The 27347-nt window shown below is 33.7% G+C and overlaps 2 protein-coding genes and 1 long non-coding RNA gene across 6 annotated transcripts; 1 reads left to right on the top strand and 2 right to left on the bottom strand.

Moving 5' to 3' along the window:
* Positions 1-73: 73 nt before the first annotated feature.
* On the bottom strand, positions 74-16774 carry LOC115445772 (S-formylglutathione hydrolase). Of its 3 annotated transcripts, none has more exons than XM_030172192.2 (5): positions 16517-16774; positions 4728-4951; positions 1895-2140; positions 1601-1820; positions 74-341 (listed from the first exon to the last, which is right to left on the bottom strand). In XM_030172192.2, exons 1-5 carry the CDS (start codon positions 16709-16711, stop codon positions 159-161), a joined length of 1068 nt encoding a protein of 355 aa, XP_030028052.2. In that variant the 5' UTR covers positions 16712-16774; the 3' UTR covers positions 74-158. The 3 variants fall into 3 exon arrangements, with proteins under 3 accessions (XP_030028052.2, XP_030028054.2, XP_037300529.1); XM_030172194.2 differs by lacking the exon at positions 16517-16774 and adding an exon at positions 6760-7072; XM_037444632.1 differs by lacking the exon at positions 16517-16774 and adding an exon at positions 6775-7000 and having other exon boundaries at positions 4728-4957.
* On the bottom strand, positions 8792-14022 carry LOC119190976. Its single transcript, XR_005113321.1, has 2 exons — positions 13760-14022; positions 8792-9183 (listed from the first exon to the last, which is right to left on the bottom strand). It is a non-coding gene; the product is annotated as an uncharacterized LOC119190976 (long non-coding RNA).
* A 312-nt stretch (positions 16775-17086) lies between the features above and the next one.
* Positions 17087-25948, top strand: LOC115445774 (dnaJ homolog subfamily C member 5). Of its 2 annotated transcripts, XM_030172197.2 has the most exons (3): positions 17087-17819; positions 18472-18493; positions 24372-24582. In XM_030172197.2, the coding sequence occupies exons 1-2, from the start codon at positions 17237-17239 to the stop codon at positions 18474-18476; spliced, it is 588 nt and encodes a 195-aa protein (XP_030028057.1). In that variant the 5' UTR covers positions 17087-17236; the 3' UTR covers positions 18477-18493; positions 24372-24582. The 2 variants fall into 2 exon arrangements, with proteins under 2 accessions (XP_030028057.1, XP_030028056.1); XM_030172196.2 differs by lacking the exon at positions 18472-18493 and having other exon boundaries at positions 17092-17819; positions 24372-25948.
* The last annotated feature ends 1399 nt before the right edge of the window (positions 25949-27347 follow it).

Below are 27347 nucleotides of genomic sequence, written 5' to 3'. Positions count from 1 at the left end.
TCATTTCCTGGGAACCATCGTCATTTTCCTTTTTTATTACTACACTTGGTTCTTTGAAATAAAAACTTGTAGGTATTTTATTTAAAACAACTTTATTGCATAAAAAAATAAATACATTTAAAATTTATTTTTTCAACTTTGTTGATTTTTGTGATGTCTTAGGCTTTGAGTATCTTCGCGTGGAAATCAAAATGCTCTCCGATAAACGAGGAAATGTAATAATAGGAGTGGTCGTAACCTTCGCGCAAGTTCAGTATAACTGGCACGCCAACTGAACGGCAGGCTTCCACCAAGTTCTCGGGGAGCAGTTGCTTTTCAATGTAGAACTTATCAGCGGCTCCCTGAAATAATCGAAATTAACAGTTATTATAATTAATTATTTTGATCTTCATTCATTGTTCTCGTTGATACTTTAAACTAGCACATACAGCATGCTGAAAGTTCTCATCGATTAATTTTTCAATTATTTCAACGATGTTTTAGAAATGTTTGGGAGTATGGGTTAGCACATAGTACTCAATGTCGTAACTACACGTGAAAGCGCGTGCTAAATTTATGGAATGAGGCCCCCTCATCAATGCAAATCCGGCGCCACTTTATTTTAGGTCACTATAAAATATTTTTGTTAACAAAAACAAAACCTAGTATCCCTTCAACCCAAAGGCGCCTGGCATTTTGCCGTCATACCACCTTATAGTTACACCCCAGTGACCTTATTCTTTAAGTCACACGTTATTTTGATAGTGCGTAACACACCCCGCTGCGTTTAAGACAATAGAAATTAGCATAAAGAATACCATTCCACGCTAATTTCAGAAACATAACGTAAGCTTCGTTATGAGTTTACACTGTCATAGGGATTTAGGCCCTTGATTGTAGTTCGTGTAGCCTGTAGTACACCACAACTCCCAAAATATTTTTTCGGTCATATTAATGAATAATAGAAATAATTAGCACATCTGTTTCATAAGATAGTTTATTACACAATCCAAGTATGACGCCAGTACGAAAAAAAAATAATTTTCAGAGAGATCAAAAAAATAATCCTGCTCGGAATAATACTAGGTAAACAGCCTTAAAAATGTTGTAGTTATGAACTTGTACCTCTGTAAGTGTTAAAGTCCAATGTTATGTAACAATATAAAAACTGCGTAGACAAGGTCAACTTGAGGTTGCGAACAATAAGAGGTTATATTAGGCTATTATTTCCTTTCCGTCACTATCTACCAAAAACAGCAGTGCTCAACCTCTGTTTTATACTGACCAAAAAGGTGTCTTAGTTGCGTTGCCACGGGCCGCAACGTATATTCATTCATTGACCTAATTTTAAATTTAACGCTGTTTTTGTCTTTATAAAAAGAATTCAAAATTGAGTCAATAATTTATTTCTTTAGGATTAGCATATAATAAAGGATTAGTACATAACTCATGGTCTTGAGATTTTTCTTTTTATTTTATTCCCATTTTAAAGTAATTTGGACCACCTGCCAAAGCTCAATGGGTCGCTCTCGAATACTCGAGAGCGTCCCAAGAACAGCTATACAGACAGCTGTATACGTCCCAAGAACAGTCTTGGGACATCTACTTACGTAATTCTTACCTGGTCAATAAGAAGAGTAAGAGGAGGGCCTTCATATTTCTTGACCAATTCTGTAGCATCCCACTCCACCCACTTAGCTTTGTCTTCTCCCAAATAACCATTAAAGGCTTTTACGCCCCATGGACAGGCTGTGGGATTGCAAATAGGAGCAAAAGCACTGACTGATTTGTACTGTCCGGGGTTTCTAAGAGTAGATACCAAAGCGCCATGACCTCCCATACTGAAAATTAAAGGAATGTAATAGGTATTTAAATTGAAACATTATTTACAAACCATTATATAAAAATAGCTTACCTATGTCCCATAATACCAATTCTATCAGGGTCTACTACATTGCTGAATGCCTTCAATATTAGATCATATAATTCGGTGTTTAAGTAGCTTCCCATTCTGTAATTCTTGGACCACGGTTCCTTGGCGGCGTCTAAGTAGAACCCAGCAGACACTCCAAAGTCCCATGACTCATCATCTCCATCAATCTTAACACCCCGAGGGGAAGTATCAGGACCCACGACAATTATACCGTGTTCTGCGGCATATCTGAAGAAATATAAAAATTAAATATTTTCGTACAAGAATTAACAAGACTAAATTATAGTGGATTATCGCTTCTATACTTTTTTCGGAATTCCCGATGACTTTACTATATGGGTATTGCGCCTTTTTTCTGTTTCTTAACTTTTACCTCTTCAACCGAAATTCTAAAGCTTATACATAACTTTTGATTGTTATTCTGGATTTAAATCATTCTTTCTGCGTTAGAATGTTTATGACGTAAATATTTGATAAACTAAAAATCAATCGTGAATCGGGTAAATACCCCATTGTGCCGGTAACGTTCTGCCTATTCCTTCGAGGATATAAATCGCGATTGTGTGCAGTGTGAACATGATCTCCAGGTCTTCTTTTTAGGGTGACGTGCGTCCAAGTATGGCGAATGTACCGCAAAATAAATTCGATAAGTCCAACAAATGGATCTTGAATAATTTTCCCAAGCCTGTCTCATGCTGGGGCTATGGCTTGTGTTTATTCGATTATTGTATTTATTGTATTGTAACCAATTACTGCCAAAAGCGGCTAGTGGTTAATGGGGCCCTCACACCATGGCGCCGCTGTAACTTAACACTGCTTTAAAATAATTCAGCGTTCAGCACAACTTAAGAAGCAGAGTTCTACTTATTTTTAAACCATATCAACTCTACCTTTAGGTAGAGTTGATATGGTTTAAACAATAGCAGCATAGCAGCATAGCAACTTATCTTACTATCTTAAATGAACAAATCATTAGGTTATCTACAAGAAAAAAAATGGTAAAATAATACCTATTATCAAAAACACCACGGATAAAATTACCGATAAGAACAATTATTATGTGTTATGGTTTTGATATCTCTTTAATAATGTCATTATATAATCATTTATGTAAATCGCTTTTTTATAACATTAATTACATTTATTCAGCTCCATTCACCTTTCGAAGGACCATTTTGGTTACAACTATGTTATTAACTAACTAACTTATATTGACGTATATTCTGCTTATAACACTTTCGCTTTTATCAGCCGCGTACGGCATTGTTAGATTGTTAAAGGCCGTCATATATCTACTATCTTCGCTAAAACGAAGACAGATAGAAGATCTTCCGCGTACAACGCTAGATAACTGAGAGGCGATTACATGCTCACGGTAAACTAGTTTCATTTAGTATTTAAACAGTCCCATCTTCGATTTTGTTATCGTTACACTTGTTTCAGAAGAAATAAACACTGGAGCGTAATAAATTAAAACGCAAACGACAGTGGGTCGACCCTATCTGGAATAACACAAGTTGGGTAAGAGCATTAATTCACAAAGTGATCCAGGTGGACCCCCAGATGTCCACGGGAGATTTGACGGGGGGTTACGTTGGCGTGACTAAAAAATGGGGGTTAGCAAAAAAAACGTTGAGGAATCTCTGGGTTAGAGAGAAGACGCGACAATTAATACCGGAATTACAAGACAACAATAAATCATTGCATGCGAAATGTTTTCATAATAATGTTAAATCAAATTGATCAACCTCTGCAAGTTGCAATTTGTCGTCGAGGGCAGTCCGCGTACAGCGCTTTACGCGGCTTTACAATACTGAACACAAGCGTTAGCATGCGCATGATAGAAACGCACTTGTCCTTTCATGCCTGTATGTCACGAATGCTGAATGGATGCATAAGCATGTCCGTACAAAACTAGTGTTATCTATAGACAAAAGCTGAATCGAGCTGAATCAAGTGTAGCTAGTCCCTAAATGTGACTATTGGCTCTGTCTACATTCAAATGCATTCTTAAAATACAATTTATTCGAGGGTAAGGAGTACTAGTCTAATATTGGAATAATGAGACGAAGACAACAAAACTACGTCTTTATAAGTATCATACATAAATTAGACGAATATTCTGGTTTCGAGTGGGTGCTTTTCAGCTGTAGAGATTGGCCTAAAAAAGGTTACTGTGTATCAAAAACGACGAATGCATAGCACTCGCGCAGCTCGCATGCACTCACTGTAACAGATCTATTCGCGCGCCGCTCACAAGCTTTTCACACTCGTGCATGCGTCAGATTATGAAACGCCATTAATTACTTTATCTTGAATATGTTTTAAATCTTGAAAAGAATTTATTTTCTGATTAAAAATAGTACAAAATGTTATACTGTTACCTTCTAAGTTAATTATTTTCTTAATTGGGTACAGACCATAACTAACATATTAATTATACTTGGTTGGCAAAAAAAACAGCTTGACCTTGAGATTTTGATTATTTTTTTTTTAAATTAGATGACATTAAATTGGGTTAGCTAACATTGAAATAATTGCAGCGCTGTATTTTTTACAACTGGGTCAGATTTTGTATTTTTTCTCTTAAATGCAACATATCTAAATACTTAATTCCCATTCCATCAGATCCAAAACTTATTTATGTTTGAAAAATCCTTTTTGTGCTACATTTTGGATGACACCTACATTTTTGATAAATGTTTCAAAAAAATGTTGAATACCCAATGCCATAATATTCAGACTTAATATGTTGCTACTAGCAGTAGTATGACATATCAGTGATATCTTTCAGTTCTATTCATATAGAACATACCTTTGGAAACCTGATTTTGTAATGAAATTTTGTTCAGTGCAGGTAAGCCCTGAGAGGTAGAAAATCACTGGCAGCTTCACGTCACCACCTTCAGCCTGTGGTGGCAGGTAGAGGGAAAAATTCATCTTGCATTTAAGCTCAGAAGACTCATGTGAATACACTCTTTGTTGACCCCCAAAGATCTTGTTTGATGATACTTGCTCCAAATTCTCCATTTTTGTTTTCTATGGACAATTTCAAAAATTGAAATATCAATTGATAGTTGATTATTATAACTGATGTAAATTAATTATTTTCTGTTGATATCATTGAAGTTAACAAAAATATTATGTAAGTGATTAAGTAAAATGCAAATATAATGCTAACACCAATGATATTCAAAAAACATAAATACAGCCAAAGGCATAAATAAACCAGCATTTAATTCAAGGGGGACAAATCTCAAATTTTGATTTAAGGTTGAATAGGGAGGGGAGCAATGTGCAGTAGATAATTTGAATAATTTAACACAAACATATGTACAGTCCAGCTACAAAAGTAACTGAACAAAAAAAAAATTCAAATCGCCAGTCATGTTTTTCTTTTTTCAAATAAAAAGTGAATATTTCAATTAAAGTATAAGTATATTATAGCGGCGATAGCCTAGTTGGGTGTAGAACGGACTGCCGAGACGAATGTCCGCAGGTTCAAATCCCAAGGGCACACACCTCTGAGTTTTCTAAAAAATCATGTGTGTATTCTTTGTGAATTTATTGTTCGCTTTAACGGTGAAGGAAAACATCGTGAGGAAACCTGCACATCCGAGAAGTTCTCTATAGGAATTTTGAAGGTGTGTGAAGTCTACCAATCCGCACTAGGCCAGCGTGGTGGACTAAGGCCTAATCCATCTCAGTAGTAGAGGAGGCCCGTGCTCAGCAGTGGGCAAGTATATAATACAGGGCTGATATTATTATTATTATATGTAGAAGCATTTTAAGTTTGTTTAGCTACTTTTATGGCTGACTGTACTTCTGTTGAATTTAGAGAGAGAGGGCAACTGATTAGAGGTTTATGCATAGGTATATGTACATGTCCCCATTGGGGTCAGTCTCTTCAGATCATGCCTGATAAAGGCTAATCTATAGTTCTAAGTTATCCTTTAATATTATCAAAATTTAAAGAGGATAAACTAAACTTTGTATACATGCATAAAAGACAGCAGTAAAATAAAAATCAGAAATGTAAGTATATGGTACCTTAGAGATGTAGGTGCCACACTACTTTCCCAAACATTAATATGTAATTAGAATTGTTTAACATGCCATATGGTTAGCAGTTATTGGACTAAGATGAAATTTAAACTGTTGAGTTTTATTGATCACAAAGGTACCAATTCTACTCAGTAGGGAGGTTGAACATTGCCTATGTCAAGGAATATACCTTAAAGGATTATGAGTTTAACACAACCCGTAAACTTTTAGATTAGAAATTTGTAATTTAACATTAAAATTGTAAGTAAGTTAAAACACCTGTTTTCACTGTCCTTACTGTGATTACAAATAACAAAGTTTGATCTTCATGCACTCAAGTGACCAAAATACAAGTTCAAATTTAGAATCTTATAACCTGGATTTGAGGTAAAAAAAGATTTCTATCAGTAAAATTATGCTCTCTGTTTATAAAATTACCACTCTCAAGTTTCACCAGAGTACATTCCTTAGAAAACTAAACCAAAAAAGTTTTCTCCAAAATGTATAACGAGTTTCACACTTGGAAACCAATTTAAGTTTATCTTTTGACCACCAAAATTCGGGTACAAAATATTATATCATAACCAAATTTTATCAATTAGGGCCAAAATAGCGAAATAAGTTCTTTTAACTAGGAAATAAAATCAATCATTTTCCGACAAAAACTAAATATGACTTCATAGTTAACAATACTATGATAGAGATAATGCACAAGTTGGGTATCATACATGTAAATAGACAAAATCACAAAATTTTAATAAAAAATACATTTTGATAAACAATACAAAATTAATTAATTTTACCTTTTTAAAATTAATTATGTACTGAGAAAAATCCCGCAGAACACCTTTAAACTGCGTGCCCAACTTCGCCCCAGTTAGTAGACACCAGAGACCAATAAACTAGAGTAGACACCACTCACCATAGACTACTACAGAATCAAGAATATAGACACAAATTGCGTTGTTGAGACTTCGATAAAACGTTTTTGCATTTGGTGATATCACCGTAGGTTATCACTATCTTCCGGTAATCGGAATTTCAGAACGTGATTCGAACGTAGATAGATAAATTAGGTAACAAATGTTCTTTGGTAATTGGTACCACAGACTACTATGGATACTACGCAGTACGCTGGTCGGTACTCAGTTCTGAGTACTCAGTTTCAGGTACCTACTACCTACATACTCTTTCCATATCTATACTTACTATTATATAAAGCTGAAGAGTTTGTTTATTTGAACGCGCTATCTCAGGAACTACCGGTTCAAACTGAAAAATTCTTTTTGTGTTGGATAGCCCTTTGTTCGTGGAGTGCTATAGGCTATATATCATCACGCTATGACCAGTAGGAGTAGAGCAGTAATGGCTTATCTCAGGAACTACTGGTTCGAACTGAAAAAATCTTTTTGTGTTGGATAGCTCTTTCTTCGTGGAGTGCTATAGGCTATATATCATCACGTTATGACCAATAGGAGCGGAGCAGTAATGGCTAATCTCAGGAACTATCGGTTCGAACTGAAAAATTATTTTTGTCTTGGATAGCTCTTTGTTCTTGGAGTGCTATAGGCTATATATCATCACGCTATGACCAATAGGAGCGGAGCAGTAATGAAACATGTAAAAACGGGGGAATTTATTAGTTTTGAGAGCTTCTGCGCTGCGTAAACGGTTAAAGTTATGAAACAATGAGGTAGGACGGGATTGTTCCTCTTAAGAAATTCTACAATAATATATTATAAAACAAAGTCCCCCGCTGCATCCGTTTGCCTGAACGTGTTAAACTCAAAAACTACCCAACGTATTAAGATGAAATATGGTATGGAGACAGTTCGAGACCCTGGGAAGAACATAGACTCCCGGGAAAATATATAGCGTGATTTTTATAACGGAATACTTTAGCCCGAAAAACTTTATAACGCGGGCGGAGCCGCGGGCAAAAGCTAGTATATTATAATTCTCTTTGAGGTACTCAATCTCAAAGTACAAAGTACTCAATAGTTTACAGAGACAAATTGCTTGTCATTGTTACTCCTACTTAATTCATTCTACGAGACAGGCAGTGCCTAGTTTAGTTTATTGGTCTCAGGTGCCTAGTGTAGAATTTTTTGCTAAAACTGATTGTGTAATTATTTTGTTTTGGAAATAAATTATTATTATTATTGTTTCGAGCTCAAGTATTCCCGAGGCCAAAAAAACAAACCAGATTTGATGTGCCAACTGTCAAACGGGATTTACGCCGTCGGCCGGCGCCTGCTCCTCAGTGTTGCTAACTTTATTTATTAGAGGATCGTACCATCCTTGTTTATGGGGTGATTGGGGATGTCTAAGATTTGAATAGGGACGATTATAAATATGAATAGCGACATCTAAAAACTGTCATAGAAAATTATGAAACTGGGAATAAATTCTGTGGTCATAAAACATGTGTTCCTGTCATTGATATAATTCAAAAACACATATTTTAAAGTCATATTTATTACTTATATATACTTAGTTGATTTATTTAAATTATAAATAAATTAATAATAAAAGAGGGCCCGTCGCGTCGGTGACTTCGCTCACGTGGATTTTGATCATGTAGCAAACCCCTATTTACGTCTTTGCGTTTTCATTCATACCGTATATTCTTTTTCAAGATCCTTTCTATCTTTGAACCAAAATTTATCATAATTGTCTAGGTAATTTAGGTGTTTTTTATGATTAAACAAATATAATTTTTAAATTACAAATGGTTGCAACTTGTGTTTTTACATATGGGTGGCAGAGAGACTAATATGACGAGCAGGATGCGAGGAATGGTCTGGTCCGGGTCTTCGAATGAATAACACGAAGTGCCAAGAGGTGTTGTTTATTAGGCGATCCACAATACAAGAGGGCTCAAATGACTGTTGCACCCTATTTTATAAACAATTTCAATGCAGTGTTGCCAACAAGAAAATATTAAATAAACAATTGCAATTGAGAGTTACCAACATAATAATTCTTAATATAATTAATTCACTACATTGTTAGATATATTTATAATTAGACATAAACCTCATTGGTGTCATACTTATGCTAAATTAATAATAATAATATTTTATATAATAATAGGGAAATTACAAGATATATATTTACACCTCATCCGAAACATACGGGTTATTGAGTAAAACTTATTACATTCGGCCATCCTGCAGCTGCCGTGGCCCACGGCGATCAATCGGATTGTCTCCCATTTTTGGGAGCTGAAACAAAAAATATTTTACGCGGTTTTGTGTTAAAAAAAAAAAAAAATATATTCTTTTCTTATAGTGTTGTGTTTTACATATTTTAATTAATTGATTGATTATATTTGTACGTAATGTAATAATGCGACATAATGTTATAAGATGCATTAGTTTAATTTTGGTAATTAAGATAACAATTATAATTCACAGTTAGAAATTAACAGACGTAGGCTCACATAGTTAAGTAGATTAGATATTCACATAGATCCAGACTACAGTATCACATAGCTTTGTAGACTGGATATTCACATAGATCTAGATTACAGTATTACAAAGCTTTATAGACTCGATATTCACATAGATCTAGATTACAGTATCACATAGCTTTGTAGCCTAGATATCCACATAGATCTAGATTACAGTATTACAAAGCTTTATAGACTCGATATTCACATAGATCTAGACTACAGTATCACATAGCTTTGTAGCCTAGATATTCACATAGATCTAGATTACAGTATTACAAAGCTTTATAGACTCGATATTCACATAGATCTAGATTACAGTATTACAAAGCTTTATAGACTCGATATTCACATAGATCTAGACTACAGTATCACATAGCTTTGTAGCCTAGATATTCACATAGATCTAGACTACAGTATCACATAGCTTTATAGCCTAGATATTCACATAGATCTAGACTACAGTACCACATAGCTTTGTAGCCTAGATATTCACATAGATCTAGACTACAGTATCACATAGCTTAGTGGCTAGATATTGTATAATAATAATAATATCTTTATTTATTATAGTATAGATTCAATGTTAAATATTATTTCAGTTTACAACAATGTTTATATGGTAATATTATAATATATGTATGGATTAAGTCTTGTGACATACAGTAGAAGTTTAATAAAGACGTACCCATTACTAGATTTATTTAAATTATTAGAAATTAGGGTGCATCATTATTCTTTTAATGACCACCTTAGAATAAGTGGATGGGTAACAACTAATTACATAAGAATATTTAATTATTTTCTATTTTGAGTTTCGTAGTGGAATACAATGTCATGTAGCCATCAAAACATTAACTTTCTAATAAATCGATAAGATCGTCTCTGTCTACCTCCCGATCGGATTCTGATGAACTATCCGAAACGGTAGGTTTGTAGGGCCGAAGGGAGTCACTAGGCACAAGAGCACTGAATTTTCTATATCCTTTCACTCCTTTTATACTATTTATTGTATATCGATCTATGCTACAGTCAGCATGAGTAATTTTATAGGGTCCTGTGAATAGACTTCCTAATTTTTTGGTTATTCCCGTGGTGGTCTTGTCCCTAGAAATGCCTCCTTTCCATAGAACTAATTCTCCTATTTGGTATTTCCTACAACTTTTATGGCGTCGGTCATATCGACTTTTCATGACCGTCATATTTTTATCTATATGTAACTTAGCAGCCTTTCTACGTTCTTCTAATTGTGCCCTTGAAGTCGAATCACTATTTAATGTGGTTGAATATGCAGGAGAAGAGAATTTTTGTGAGAGAACATCAAATTGAATGGAGCTACACCTGTGACTGCATGTGTGGTATTGTTTATTCCCCAAATGACATCTACTAACTTATCATCCCAGGTACATTCGCTCTCCGCTGTGGTATTAAGGCCATTTATTATCGTACGGTTTACTCTTTCTACTTGGCCATTTGACCGCGGACATGCGATTGCATTCAAGACGTGCTTAAATTGTTTTTGTAAAGCAAATTCCTTAAAATATCTGCTAGTAAAAGCAACGCCACGGTCAGTAATTATTCGGTGTGGATTACCAAAAGTAGAAATGATTTCATGCAGATGTTTTATCGTTTCAACTGAACTTACCCCTCGAACCGCCCTTGCGAACACAAATTTGGTAAAGGAATCTATAACAACTAATATATAGCAATTCCCTTTCCTTGTTTTTAAAAAGGACCTAAATGATCAACATGTATTGTGTGCATAGGAATATCTACTTTAGGGATCGGATGTAGTTCTCCCTCAGTTTTGCCGTAGTTACCCTTGGCATATGCGCAGGTTAAACAAGCTTTTATATACTTTCGGATAAACCTGGTCATCCCAGCAAACCAAAATTGTGATTTTATAACCTTTTCACATTTATCAAAACCAATATGTCCTACTTGGTCATGATATTTCTGAAGCAAACCCCATTTCGATAGTTTTGGAATAACAAATCTACTACCATGTAAAGTTTTACGAAACAAGCAATCATCAATTAATTCATAATTATTGACAATATCTGGATTACTTGTTCCTTCTTTCAGTTGATTAATTATGGCCTGCACGTTTTTATCTTGTATTTGTAACGTTAGGCGCCAATCTACGTCATCAATTTGTAAAACTGGTATTGTATCTACTGGGTTACGGCTAAGAGCATCCACGTGTTGCATGCGGGCACTAGGACGATATTCTATTTCTATGTCAAAATCTTGGATAGTAAGCCACCATCGAGCGATACGCGGTATCAAATCTTTTTTACTCAAAGTTGTTCTTAACGCGGCACAATCTGTAACTACCTTAATTGGGATACCCATAATGTATATTCTAAATCGTTTCAAGGATTCAACTACTGCCAAAGTTTCCAGTTCAAAACTATGATAATGTTGTTCCTCTTGGCTTGTTACACGACTAAAGTAAGCAACGGGCCTTAAAAGGCCATCTGTCTGGTATTGCAATAGGATTCCGCCTAGGCCTAGCTTACTAGCGTCGGTGTGTACTTCTGTCGTAGCATGTGGGTCATAAATGGCCAACACGGGACGTGTTGTTAAGATAGCTTTGATGGTTGTGAATGCATGTTCCTGGTCGTGTCCCCAAACCCATTCTGTGTTATTTTTGGTAAGATATGTAAGGGGTCTAGCTATTTCAGCGAATCCCCTTACAAATTTACGAAAATATGAAGCTAAACCTATAAATTGTCGAATCTGGTGTACATTTTGTGGTCGCTTGAATTCCGAAACAGCATTTATTTTAGTCAGACCAGGCCTAATACTACCTGCAGTGACTTCATGGCCCAAATAACTCACGCTTGTCTTTAAAAATGAGCATTTCTTTAGATTCAGTTTTAGATTTGCTTTTGTCAAAAGATTTAAAACTTCTTCTAATAGATCTATTCCTTCCTCAATACTTGTAGATGGAATTGTCAAATCATCTAGATAAATAGCTATTTTACTTTCTAGTGAACCAAGAGCCCTACGAATCAAACGCGAGAATACAGCAGGAGCATTAGCTAAACCAAAAGGCATTTTCAGGAATTCATATTGGCCTCTCGGAGTAACAAAAGCAGTCTTTGAAATTGATTCGTCCGAAATTTTAACCTGATAATAACTCTGCGTTAAGTCTAGGGTTGTAAATATTGTTTTTCCTGAAAGCCGGTTTATTTGGTCATCGATGTGTGGAAGAGGATAGCGATCCTTTACTGTGCGAGCATTTAATGCTCGATAATCTACACAAAGTCTGTAGTCGCCCGCTTTTTCCTAACCAAGATGACTGGACTAGCATACTGTGATATTGACTCCTGGACTATACCCGCGGAAATAAGTTCGTCAACTTTATTTTGAACGATCTCATTTTCTTTATACGATAAACGATATGGCTTGCAATAAACTGGATTTGGGGTTGTGGTTTCAATATGCATCTCTATCAGATCACTAGTACCGAGATCACTACTACACTCGGCAAATGTTTTACTATATTTATTTAACAAGTCATGTAAACGTGACTTATTATACTTATCTATTTCACCAACATCGATATCATAAAGATTTAAATGCATTTTCGGGTTCTCTGTGGGTATATCGAAATATGGTTCGCCAGAAATTGTCAGTACGTCGTCGTAACAGTAAACATCGGCGCGAGTGACTAACTTATCAGATTGCCATTGTATAATTGTGTTACCAATATTTATAATACGTAACTGATATGGTTTTTGTGTTAAAATAGTTTGTGGTATATGGTATGATTTTTTTCCCAACATGAATAAAACTGGTCTAGTAACTAGGAGAATATTAGTATTCATATTGTGATTGGTGTAAACGTTTATATCACAGCTACAGCCTGGAAACAGCTCAACGTCATTGCACGTAAATAGCGAAACTTTTGAAATAAAATCACTACTATTTAGTGAGATCCCTGATAAGTGTTGTGTAGTGTCGGTTGTAAACAAAGTTACTGTTCGAGACGTCACCACAAGACTAATGTTTGGATGGCTAAGCACAGGTTGTCCAATAATGAGATCTATATTACTAAGATTAGCATCGGTAATTTCAGCACAAGTTGTAATGTACACGTCATCTATATGAAGGTTAAACTGTACTTTTCCTAATGACGGTATATGCAAACCACCGAAGCCTCGCATTACAATATTTGATGGTAAGTAATTTAATTTCAATTTCTGTTTAATATTTGAGGTTATTATATTTACTCTACTACCTGTATCAATATAAGCCAATGCTGTATGATTATTGATAGATATCGTTTTCGTATACAATTGAGATAAAGGTTTGTAAGAGGTAAAATATACATTACACACCTGCATTGGCCGCTGAGGTGCCTGTATTCCTTGCTGCTGAGTCGTGGTGTATTGTGCTGTCCTAGGGACGGTCTGAGATGTCCCGGCAGCATACCAGCAAGACGTGGCAGAGTGGCCCAGCCGTTGACAAATTTGGCAGCGCACGGATTTGCAGTCCCGAATTTCATGTCCAGTCTTACGGCAGTTGTAGCAAATCTTGGGGGCGATGTTGGTTGCCGTTCCTCGTTGCCAGGTCGATTTAGAATCGGATGATTTCGCTTCTAACTTTTATAATTTTCAAGAGATGATAAAACCATAGTAAAGTTCTTCTGCTGTATCACAACTATATGCTTTTGCGTTTGCTTGTAACTCCACGGGCAATCCTCGGATTACGCAGGGATATAGCTGTTGCTCCTTCCAAACTACATTTCTTAAGCAAAGAAATCTTATCATGGAAATATTTGGTCATAGTTTCGTCATTGCTTTTTTTTTCGTGCCAACATCTCTTCGAGACGGTCAACAAAATCAGTGGAGCGGGGAAAAGCTTTTGTTAATCTGTCTTTCCAGATGGCCCAAGAAGCGCCGTAATCATCTAGATCGTCATACCATTCTCGGGCTGCTCCCCGAAGACGAATTTGCATGGCGAAGATTTTATCGCGCTCTTCCCACTCATATAAATCTCCTAATTGATCGATTTTGTGTAACCAACCTTGTACATTAGTTGTCTTCTGTCCCGGATCAAATTTTGGGATGATTTCAGCATCAAGATGGGTAACTCTCCTCTTTCTTGATGAACGTGGCAGCAGTCCTTCATTGGGTGGTATTGCAAAAGAAGAAAAAAATTGCTATCGTTTTCTTCTTCACTAGTTGCTTCAGTAGAAGTGTTGCTGAGTTTCCTCTTACGCAGTCCTGTGTAATACGGCGGCATTTTCTGATCCCACTTCTGAAATATGACGAGCAGGATGCGAGGAATGGTCTGGTCCGGTCTTCGAATGAATAACACGAAGTGCCAAGAGGTGTTGTTTATTAGGCGATCCACAATACAAGAGGGCTCAAATGACTGTTGCACCCTATTTTATAAACAATTTCAATGCAGTGTTGCCAACAAGAAAATATTAAATAAACAATTGCAATTGAGAGTTACCAACATAATAATTCTTAATATAATTAATTCACTACATTGTTAGATATATTTATAATTAGACATAAACCTCATTGGTGTCATACTTATGCTAAATTAATAATAATAATATTTTATATAATAATAGGGGAAATTACAAGATATATATTTACACCTCATCCGAAACATACGGGTTATTGAGTAAAACTTATTACACTAATTTAGGTGTGAGGTAACAGACAGACACACAGTTACTTTCACAATTTAATATAACAGTAGGGATTTATATTTTGTAGGTATGCCAATAAAAGTTTAATAATTAAAATATATTTTGTTAAGTTGCCCGATATATATTTTTATTATTGCATGAATGCCAACCCTGGCGAGTTTCCCTGCCCCATTCTCATTGCTATTCACCCCAAATTCAAGATGAATAGGGATATCGCTTATTTATGCTTTTTTTTCTTAAATCTCAATGGCAATTTAAGATTTATATATTTCATAATAAAGATGCACTCAAGACTTATTCATTTGTATCCTGAATTGATTTAGTATCTTAAGAGTATCTTAACTACCATAAAACTAATAATGAAGTTGGCTTTTGTCCCTAATCATCTGATTTTATGGTAATAACTCTCCAGAATCTAATTGTTATCCACAACACTATCAAATGGTGGATTTTTTTATCATATTTCATCCCATGACCCCCATGAGCATTTTTTGCTATTCCTCATAGATACCATCCCTGCCATCAACATCTTTCATTAAACTTCGTAAGGAGCAAAATTTATTCCAATTGAATATTGATATTTCCCTTTTTGGGCACCCTTTACAATAAGTATCCTTTATACATAACATATTTATTTACTGCTATGCATCAGAAGCAGATAATATAAAACTATTTTTATTATCCATTGCTTTACCTCTCCCCAATTTCAAACCATGTTTTATTTTTTTGTAAATTATTTTTGCAAACCTAATTTTTATTAAACAACTACAATGACTAATGTAATAAATGCATGCAGATTGCTTTATATATGGAACACCATAGTTATGCAATGCAATCTGCATCAAAATATGTACCCAAGGACTACCAAAATTGAATTAACCTCCATTACATTATCAATTCTATTAACAACCATTATATTAACCACTTATTTCAGCTAAACTTAAAATAATAAGCATATTCTTACATTTTATCCAAATAATCACACATTATATTTGAACTAATTATCTAATAGCCTCTTTCTATTTGTTTTCCATGCGAGGTATGTGTTCCAAAACAAAGCAACAGTCTGCACAAGCAGAACTTGATACTGTAGTGGTACAAAGTAAAAGTTAACAAGTTGCACCCATGGCCAAATATAATAGTTTGTCTGTAATACATCAAAATAGTTTGCCTGAACATCACTTTTTACTTTATCCCAAGTTTTACCCTGCATAGTGCCAGCACAAACCAAGATCATACCAAGAAATGATGGAGCAAATAGTAACTGATCCACCAATACTTTTTTTACAGCTACAATTTTCCCTTGAGAACCTACGTGACGATTTAAAACTCCATACCACATACGTAATGCAGGCCCCTGCAAATAAAAAGTGATAAACAATAATCAATTTTATGCATATAACATATCAAAGTAAAGTTAGCAACTTACACCAATAAAGAAACCAATTGAGGCAAACTTTAATGATCTCTTGTAATCCACGTGTTTAAAGGAGTTATCCTCAAACAAAGTTTGAGATGTAATATCTCCTGCTCCCATTAATGTTCCGGCTTGAATTGCCTGTATTAAATATGGTCTACGATTTAAAGCTTTTTGATACAAACTAAAAATCCCGCGTGCCTTCATTATTATCAAATAAAACACTTATAACTCTATTGCTTCTAAATTATCTAATAGCTCACCGAATTTAACGGAAATCCGAGTTTCAAAATGTCATAACATTTATCCGTCATCAGTCAAATTGACAAAACAAGACAACCCGAATTACGGATAACAAGTATATATTTTATTAAAATAAGAAATATATATTATCTCCCCAAAATTTATCGTAGAGTCCACGAAAAATACTATTATGTAAAAAAAATATTTTATATTAATTTATTATGAAATTATGTATAGCTGTATGTTTCCAACGAAATAGGTATGGTAAAGAAAGACAACAATATTCGTCTTAGTATAATTTTGAAGGCAATGCTGAAAATGTCAACAATGTTCATATAGTGAATAGCGATGATAATTTTTTACATTCATCCATCCGTTCTTACTGTGGTTCTTCCTTATTTATTGTAGGTAATTTCATTAGAAATTGAAGAATATCGTTATTTTCGGAGATTGTCTTGCTATTAGTGAATTCCAATATCAAGTTGCAAGATGGATAAAAGAAAATTATCTACCGCAGGGGATAGTTTATACGAAATACTTCAAGTGCCCAAAACTGCAACGGCGGACGATGTGAAGAAAAGTTACAGAAAATTAGCATTAAAATATCATCCAGATAAAAACCTGAACAACCCGGAAGCGGCCGAAAAATTTAAGGAAGTTAATCGGGCTCACACTATACTCAGCGATGCGACGAAACGAAACATCTATGATAATTACGGCTCGCTTGGATTATACATCGCAGAACAATTTGGCGAAGAGAATGTCAACGCCTATTTCGTAGTAACGAGCACTTGGTGCAAAGCATTGTTTATAGTATGTGGTATTCTAACGGGTTGCTACTTTTGCTGTTGCCTGTGCTGCTGCTTCAATTGCTGCTGTGGAAAGTGCAAGCCCCGTCCACCGGAGGAGTCCGGTGACTACCACACGCTCGAGCGCGACGACTCGGACGGCGTGCAGCCGGTGACGGCACAGCCCGGCGGCGAGGGCCGGCCCAAAGGCGAGCAGGCGCCACCCATCGCGATGCCTGCGCCGCCTCCCGCGGGAGCCTCTGAAAACACGGGCTTGAACACAGGTGGGGTCAATTACGGAATTTCACATTAATGTTATAAGTGTCATTGTTCTTTATTATTAGTGTTTAACCCCATGTTTATGTGTAGTTGATAAAAAATATTTTCACATAAACTTTTTCCAATATGAGTCACTGATTTCACATTATCACATTCTATTGTAATGATTAAAATTAAGGTAGCTTTGGTAAAATGTTACATTTTATCAATTGCAGCCAGTTGATTATTAATGAAGTGATATATAATTATCACATAACATGTTTATCCTTACCCTTTGCTGTTATGTAAAACTTGGTCCTACAAAAGTATGATTTGAAACCGCATTTTAGGAAATATATAATTATTATTACTAGCTTTACATGATAAAAATGCTCTCAAATAGGTCATATTAAATTAATAGTATTTGACATGGTATTATTTTATCAATGGTTTCATTCTTTAATAAAAGTATAATAACCATCATTATAATATAAAACCATTACTTAAAAGATGTTATATCATATGTCTTACATTTATGTTTAAAATCATTTTGACTATATGTTATATAACACTTAAAACTTACACATTTATTATGTGTATCATTACTGGTGGAATCATGTTAATGTATTCATGCCTCCATTTTGTGTATCACTTAACTTAATGATATATTTGTTGCAGCTTAATTTCTCATTACTGGCTGGTATGTTCTTAATATTATTCATTTTTATTACTTTTTTCACTACATTATCCATCACATTGATATGTCCATGTCACAATCCTTTAGCTTTTATTTGATTGGTTCTATACATTTTTAAAAGATCATCATACTATTTTGTTGTTTTATCTTGAATTGTCTGCAATTTAAAGTATTTAAAGAATATAGATTTCTCATTGGCCTCATTGCATCATATTTAGAGTGTAAAACCAAGGTGTTTCCTAGGTTCCATTCCCAGATTGGGCAATCAAAGATAAAAGTTTCTTTAGCCAAGTTTATGGATTGGGATTTATAGTTAATCTTTCACAATATGAGATGGAATTATTATCCTTGGCAAACAACGTGGATACTAGTTGTGTTTTTATGTATCCTGCAAAGTCACATGAATGACTAACATTCATATTATATTTTTCATATTGTATGTCTCCTTTTAATTATCATGTGATAAAGGTTTCAAGATGTCAAGAATAATGTTGTTTCTTAGTCTTAATTGCTCAATAACTTTTATGCATTATTATTATGTTTATCAGAAACAATAAAATTATTGCCTTTAAATTCCCTCGCCTGAAGCCGTATGCAATATAATAATTACAAAAAGCTTGCTCTTGTACAGTAGCTATTTTTTTATGAATAAATATTTTATTGTTATTTAGGGAAACAGATGCAATTATGGTATTTCAGTTTTTTTGTCAATTGCTGTACTTACACAAGTGAAAAATTCAATTTGATGTATTCTCTATAATGGATGTAATACTACTTATACTCATCAAAATAGTTTAAAGGTCATGTGCCATTATATGCAGGCTATGAACTATGAATATAAATTAATGTGACCGATTTTTAAAATCCTAGAATTTTGAATGTCAGTTATGTTATTTTACTTTTAATAAAAATTAATTCCTATTTAAATTCAACAATGAAATGCATTACATATATCTGATGTTATGTTATTAGAGAACAAGTATATAATAGTGATAATTATTTAAGTCTCCTACAATGCCCAGTTTTCATCTAATATGTTATATGAAGTATGTTTTACAAGTTGGCTGTTTGTTGCCAAATAGTTAAAAAAACATCTTTCAAATTAAAAAAAAATGTCTATAAAACATAAACATCATTAATATTATTGTCCAAAATCAATTGTAAATCTTTTTTTCAAGGAAACATACATTATATGTATATCTAAATATCTTGAAAATGACAATGTTACCATGAATAACTGTATTGCCATTGTAATTGTAATTATTACTGAGCAAATGCTGTACTAAATTTGATTAACTGAAACATCTCATGACATAAACATGATAACTTCTTTTTAAAATGTACTGCTTATTCAGCACTTTATTTGTATTGCAACATTTAAGGGATTATATATATCATGTACATTCCAACTACATTAATAACGGTTTACTCTGATATAAATTTACCAAGCTTCAATCATTTACTTGTCTTACCAAAAGTCATTTCTTTAACTTTATTGTTTTATATTCATTATATCATTCAAAGGAGTAAATTCTGACTGAATTAACACTTTTAAAAAATAGTAATAGTGCATTATGTCATATAATAAGTTTGGTAGTTATATCACCACATTCGCTCTGTCACATTCTACAGAGTGGCTAAATTATGAGGCTATTGCATAGTCCATTCTCTAAGTTTATGACCTAGCGTTGTCGCGTCATGTTGATTTAATAAGTCAGAATTAGCTCCAATTAAATGCTTTAAATAAGTACATTCTTATGGGCCAACCCGCACTTCAAACATTAACAACATGCTTTTTTATCGCCCCTGGTATATAAAACTTGATTATATACTTATCTACAATTTACAGTAAACGCAATAGCAATTTTTTATTCTTACGGATTAAACATCTGTAATGAGCATGCGGTGTGGGTAGTTTTATTTGCGGGTGAATCTATTATGAATTCTTTTATTGGTCACCCCAGTGTGGGCGTACTGCGAATAAATTGTGGAACCATTTTTTAATTTAGTCAGATCACCGTTAAAGTACCCCCATTGAATAGGATGTGAAACAACTTATTAGACACAGGATACTACTATATACTTACTAGGATTTGCTGCGAAAGATGTACTTCATAAGATTTCGTGAGTGGTTTCATTTTCTTTATAGGTAGTTACTATGAATCAATGTAGGTAACTTTGTATTTAGTAATGGCAATATAGAATATGAAAAACAGATGCTAGTTTTCTTAAAAACTCAGATCGTGATCAATGTTATCACTTGTCAACTCGAGGTTATAAAAAATCGAAAGTATCATAAAGTACTAGAAATTAGGTCCAAACAAAAATATAAACTTTGTGAATTCCAAGCCTTGTGAAACATAATCAGTAAAATATCTGTTCGCATTGTTTTTAGAGCCTATGAAATAAAGTATGTGTACATCCACTTATTATTGCTTTATAAAAAAATGAATTCAAGGTCTAAAATTCAAAATGATTGCGAATATCTTTCAATCAGATCAATCTGATAAATTTAAAATCATATACTAAACTGTTATTTTCACCTGGAAAAATTGTCCAATGCTAAGGAAATTTAAGAATGTACGGAATCCGAAGCGCACTGAATTCAGAAACTCAATTCAACAGAAATTCGTTCCAGATGTATATGCCCGAACTCAAAGTATTACAGAAATTTTCAGGATTGCCCTATAAAATTATTTCATTTCAACCCAATGGCGGTTGCGGCTCTTTAAAATTTACAATTTAAGGAACGTCGCCTACAGTTAGGTACTAAAGTGGGACAGTAGGGGGCTGGGGTTTAATGAGTTTGAAGCACCCCTCAAAAGCATTCTATATTCACACTTCTCATCTTAATAATTGTTTAAGTATTCATTGTAGATGTATGTGGCATATCTATGATTTTAAAGTCCCGAATGAATCACGAAATCTGACTCCCCTTATCATAATAATTTGTTGAGTTTAATTTATGGTGACCTGATTAAATAATTGTTTTTGCCTTATGCTGACAACAGAGAAACTTAGAGAAATTACGAACAACAAGAATTGGCTGTGCATGCTAGATAAGATCCAGTTAAAAAATTAAAAACCAAAAGATTAAGTACCTACTAGCGATGTTTCATAGTGCGGGTTCTCCCTACAAAAAGGTTCTGGTAAAACTAACATCTAAAGAAAACAATTACAATGATGTCACTTATTAATTTGAAATAACACTGGATCATTTATTAAATGTATAAAAATATGATCCCATCGTCTCTAATACCTGTAATGACATTATTCATCTAACAGTATTTTATATTATTTTAAGGGTAGCGTTTAAGTTGGTTATAGACAGTTAGGACCTATTCATATCTTCTTATTAATTGTAAGCATATTTTCTTACTGGATTTCATAAGCAATTTTTTTTTTTTTTTTTGTAAAATGGGATGCTTATATTTTGTATAATGCAAATATTATTGTCTCCACATCTTAAATTTATTAGCGTAATTTATAATAATTGACCAAAATGAAACTTATGAGATAATATTAAAGTTGTAGTTTTTGTGGAAACATAATCTGTTCCATTACAATGCTAGGTAATTACTGGTAAGACAATATTTTCGATTTTAAATTAGTTGCACATTGTTTTAGCGTGTCTTGTTACAGAATACCTATAATTTTGCATGTAGTTTGATGGAATTACAATATAATTAAGAAAGGGTAACTCACTAAGGATATTCATGTAAATTTAAATATTCTTTAGCATCATTTGTAAAAGTTGTTATATGAATTCATAAGATTAAATATTATAAAATATTAGTATTAGATAGAAGTATCTTTAAAATAATATTTCAATTTGTTTAAAATAGGAGTAGCTCTTTCTGTGGTTTAGAAATATGAAGAGTATACTCCTAACGATTTCTTATGTGACTCCTACAAAACATTGTTATACACAAGAAAACTTATAAAAATAAAAACTTCAGTGATTACTGTAAGAAACCAATGCAATGTGTGAAAATATTTGTAGGTTCTTATATTGACACGAAATACACGTTCATATATTACATAAATTGTTCTTTGAATGTTAATCTGTATGTAGTAGATGTAATCAATAATTATATTATTACTTATGGCAAATATGTGCGGATCCAGGTTTTAGGGGGAAGGTATTTTTAAATATCGGAAAAGAATGTTACCTATGTTCTAGAAAAAAGCACTTGAGTTCAACTTTTCAATTATGTAGGCGATTGGATACAGTTCGGCAACTGCCCCGTGCCTGGATCTGCGCCAGCACAATGTAAAAGCGAGGCTAAACGTGATGCGGCTGTGGCGTGTGTGTATCTCGTATCTCTGTGCGAATCTGATTTTGAATGACTTACCACCATTTTCAGTAAACAATCCCAATCGCTTTTTTCGATCCACCGGAAAATGAACCTATCAGGTTTTCGTGACATGCTTTCAAATGACATTTTCATTGGTTTAGTCTTCGGATAGTTATTGAAAACGGCCGTAAATAAGCCATTAAATGCTTAATCGGCATTCAAACATACTAAGCTCACTGACGGAACAGATGCTAGATTGGTCGTGTAATAGCCCACCAAAAGCCATCATCGCGTTGTGTTTTTGAAAGGATGTGCGAAATTCTGGACTTAAATCATAAATTATAAAATTTTACTTACCAAATTTAATATATAACATAGAAACATTTGCTTTATTTAACACTTACATATATAGTTATTGCTAAATTTATAGAATGTATACATGAAAAAACAAACAGCGAGTTATCTAAAAAAGTCTGGTCCATGGATATAAATTTGCTATATAATGATTAAGTCATCACATCAGATCCAATTTTTTTGTAAGTATGGAAAAAAGATTGATGCTTACTAAGGCACTTGTCCCACCGCTAACGATGAAAGAGCAGCGAGTAGAGCTAGAAACTAATAACGCATTAGTCGGCACCGAGACATCGCTACGAAACTATGACAATTACCCAAAATAACAACGTTCTGCTTTTGAGTAGGACAAGAGCTACAACATGTGCAGTTCGGAAAACTTTTACAAAAGAAAAATAGAAAATGTTTCATGCTTAAAACCGAACACCTCCTTTAATGTTTCGCTCCAAAATAACCTTTACGAACGTAGATTTATATTAGAAGTCTAACAAATGAATTGACAAAACCCAGTTATATAAATTTATTCTTGATGTCCTTGTGCCATTGCAATCAATAAATATGTATTGTGCTTGTCACGATTTCTAAAAGTAGATGTGTTTGCGGTAGGTTCACAGGAGTCATGACACCATGTTAAATCTTACAATAAGAAAAATATATTAGAAAAGTTGGTTCGCAAAAGAAAAATTCTAGTTTTTTTGTTGTGAGTGCAAGTGAGCACAAAATAAGACATCTTGCATATTGCTTTCTTTCCTTCTCAAAATGTGTCGTCGCGTCAGTATCGTGCAGCGATTCTTTTATCCGACTAGCTAAGGAGTGTTGTTTTCTGTACTCACCTGAATGCCGCCGTAGTCTCTAGGTTGCTGCTACGCCACGATCGTATAGCCTCGGTGTAAGTGATCTATTTAGCTTACAACATATGTATTTATTGTGCTCGAGCCCATGGATTGGTTCATGGGTTGGAAAATTAATTTGTGTGTTATAATGTTATGGTACTAGTCAACGAGTATTTATAACGAGCGTCAAATAATGACAAAATTGAAATGTAATTACACTTGATATCTTTCGATTTAATAAATCTGCCTATAAAATCTTTCATCTCTTATTGAATCATATCAGCGTCTCACTTTTATTTCTTCATCATCTGGTGAATTATTTATTTCCTGTTTGTTGCAGTTTTGACATCACTTAGATCCCACATTTTTACTTATATTGTTTTCTCTTATTTACAGGCAGCAGTATTCCAAAATACACATGAAGTATTTGTAACGAACTAGTCTAATGTAATTTGTAAGAGAAATGAAGAACTGACTTCTTTAACCGCCATTATGAACATTGTTAAGCTTAAATAGCTGTTATCTTTCTTCTCTTGATATATTTTTGTATTGTATTAATGTTGGTATTTACGGCTTTAATTGCTAAAATATATTTTATGATTTTTAATATGAATTTTATTCATTTTAAGATTGTAAAAGGAATTCTTGCCATTAATAGATTATATTTATATTAATATTTTATAATATACGTCCACATTATGTTTGATTCGAATTGAGGGAACTGTATCAAATATATTTTATTCTTTAAAACTATATTACGTTGACATAGACAGCGTGTAATGGATATCCATCGAAAGATTTCATCAATGCTGCTTATTGCTTTAAGTATACTTATCTCAAGAAACATCGACTTCGCTAATGTTGACTAAATAAGTGTTAAATTATGTATTGTCTGTTATTGCTAATCTCTACTTATTTGTGCGTCGTGGATGTTCGACGTGTTGCGATATTAGGTATAAAGAAACTCGTTTAAACAAACAGGTTTTGAATACATTAAAATTAACCAAACATCAACACTGTTTTTACATAGTAAGTTTAAAACAAATGACGGTGGCTCAAGTCTTATTCATAGTTTTCTACAGTTTAAGAGTCACTCTTGATCGGTCATTTATAACGAATTTACGGCCAGTATAAACGTTTGAATTGATTATTTGGTTTTCTTTTGGTCTTTTGACCTGGTTTAAACGAGTATCACGCCAGTACTCTACATCCTGAAAAGTTAACTGGTTTACCATTTTATGTTGTAATAATGGAATATTGCTGCTCTTCGGCCGAAAGGCAAATTTAAAATAAGTTTCAACAGTTGATTGTTCTATAAGGATATTATTATAATTGTCAAACTCAGAAGGCAATTGCTTAAGGGCTCCGCGCGTTAGAAACTCGAAGTCGAACATAAATAAAATTAACTGCGTACATAAATGAAATGTTAGCAGTAATTTGGGTAATAATTAAAAAAAAACTGGAGCCCTGAGACTTTATTGCCTAGGGGCAAAACATTATCCGACCTTGCTTTTGGATTTTAAGAAATATTTCGTAGGCGAATAAATATATGATTAGGCTTATTGTTAGTTCTTCAAGGTTTAATGTATTTAAAGCTGTTGTTTAGATATTAAGAATGGCTAGTTGAAAACACACATCATGTGGGTAGCTGTATAAAATTAATTAAATATATGTATTATACTTACTAAAGCTTAACATTTAGCCTGCAGTCGCGTTATCATTCCGAGAATACCTATAGGTTTTGTGAATATAATATTAATAATTAGTGTTCTTTATAAAAATATAATCTACAAAAAACGTCTATTTGTACGTGGCTTAACAATATAATATTGAACTATTAAGTAAACGGTATCTACAATTTTAGCCAGTTTACTTGTTAAATGTAAGCCTTCTTTACCATAATGTAGGTACATTATTAATTATTATTATTGTGTAACTGTTAATAACAATAAAGAAAAAACAATACCATTAGATATTGTGCTGTTTTCTTATCTATAGCTGAGTCATACTTTTTGCTATCTAGACACATTAAGTTATGACAATATTATTGAATGCCGTAAAAATTAGGTAAAGTAAGTACGTATATAATTGGTACTTAAGTGAAATGGGGTAAAGAGGACAAGCTGGGTAAAATGAATTCATAATATAAATTACGACAGTTGCATATACCGATTACGAACTAACAGAACGGCAGGTACGTAAGCGCAATAAAAAAAGATAATATTTTTCTGTACGCATGTTCTACATACACATGGTTATCTACATTATATGACTGTTAGTGGTTTATCAGTGTAATGTCTATACAATAATTACGAACTCAATTTTTAAGTATTTTTTGTTCTGTAGTCCTTTTCATCCCGCAATACAATGACAATGCACTTACCGTGATTGATTTATAGAATTTCTATTTGTTTTGCTAAGCATTTTGCCGATATCACGCCTATAAAAATATCGCTATCGACATACCTAATTATTACTAACTTTAGAGATGTTTACATACTGAATAGGTAAAAACCTATTTACTTATTACTTTGACCCATAACTAATGCAACATCATAAATGATTTTGGAAAATAAAATACGGATTATTAATAGGTAAAGTAAAACGTTCACACCAAACTGCGTATTTATTACGCACATTCATACAGACACGCACACAGGCACACATACGACACTCGACGTTCAAGCAGAATACGATGCGGGTATACTTAATTTAGAAGAAGAGGCAGTCCAACAAGTGTGGCGTGGACGTCAAAGTCGCAGATACGTAATCACAGTTGCCAGCTTGCCATCAATACATTGAGGCTCATCACCATTGGATACTCACTCGTGAAGACAAATTACATATTATAATTTGAAGGGTGTACCTATAATAAATATCTATACTAATATATTAAAGATGAAGTTTGTTTGAACGCGCTGATCTTCCGAACTACTAAACATTTTTTTAAAAACTTGTTATTAACAGGAGGACATGTAGCCTCTAGTACCGTGGGCTACTTTGTATCCCGGTAATACATTTTCACACGGGCGGAGACGCAGGCAACAGCTATATTATATAAGTATAATAAACTTGACACTTTAGGCCGAAAAGCGCATGACGCATAGCTGCAGTTATTAACAGACTCCAAAGAGAGGTGGTTAACTAATCGTCATATTTTTTATTTATGTTCGTTCAGCAATAATTGTTAATCCGTGGTTCAATTTAAATAATTCCATTAGTATTTGGTTTCGTATAGCTTCGGAATGGTCGCATTTTAATTTCATTGCTATAGAACCTTCGACTTAGGTACCAGATGCAGCAAGGAACTCCTGAAAATATATGAGAATGAGAAAGAATCTTTTTATTTTAGGTTTGATTAATTATTATATG

Source organism: Manduca sexta, chromosome 28 (genome assembly GCF_014839805.1).
Source record: "Manduca sexta isolate Smith_Timp_Sample1 chromosome 28, JHU_Msex_v1.0, whole genome shotgun sequence".
Taxonomy (NCBI): Eukaryota; Metazoa; Arthropoda; class Insecta; order Lepidoptera; family Sphingidae; genus Manduca; species Manduca sexta.
This window is presented reverse-complemented; position numbering and strand designations above follow the sequence as displayed.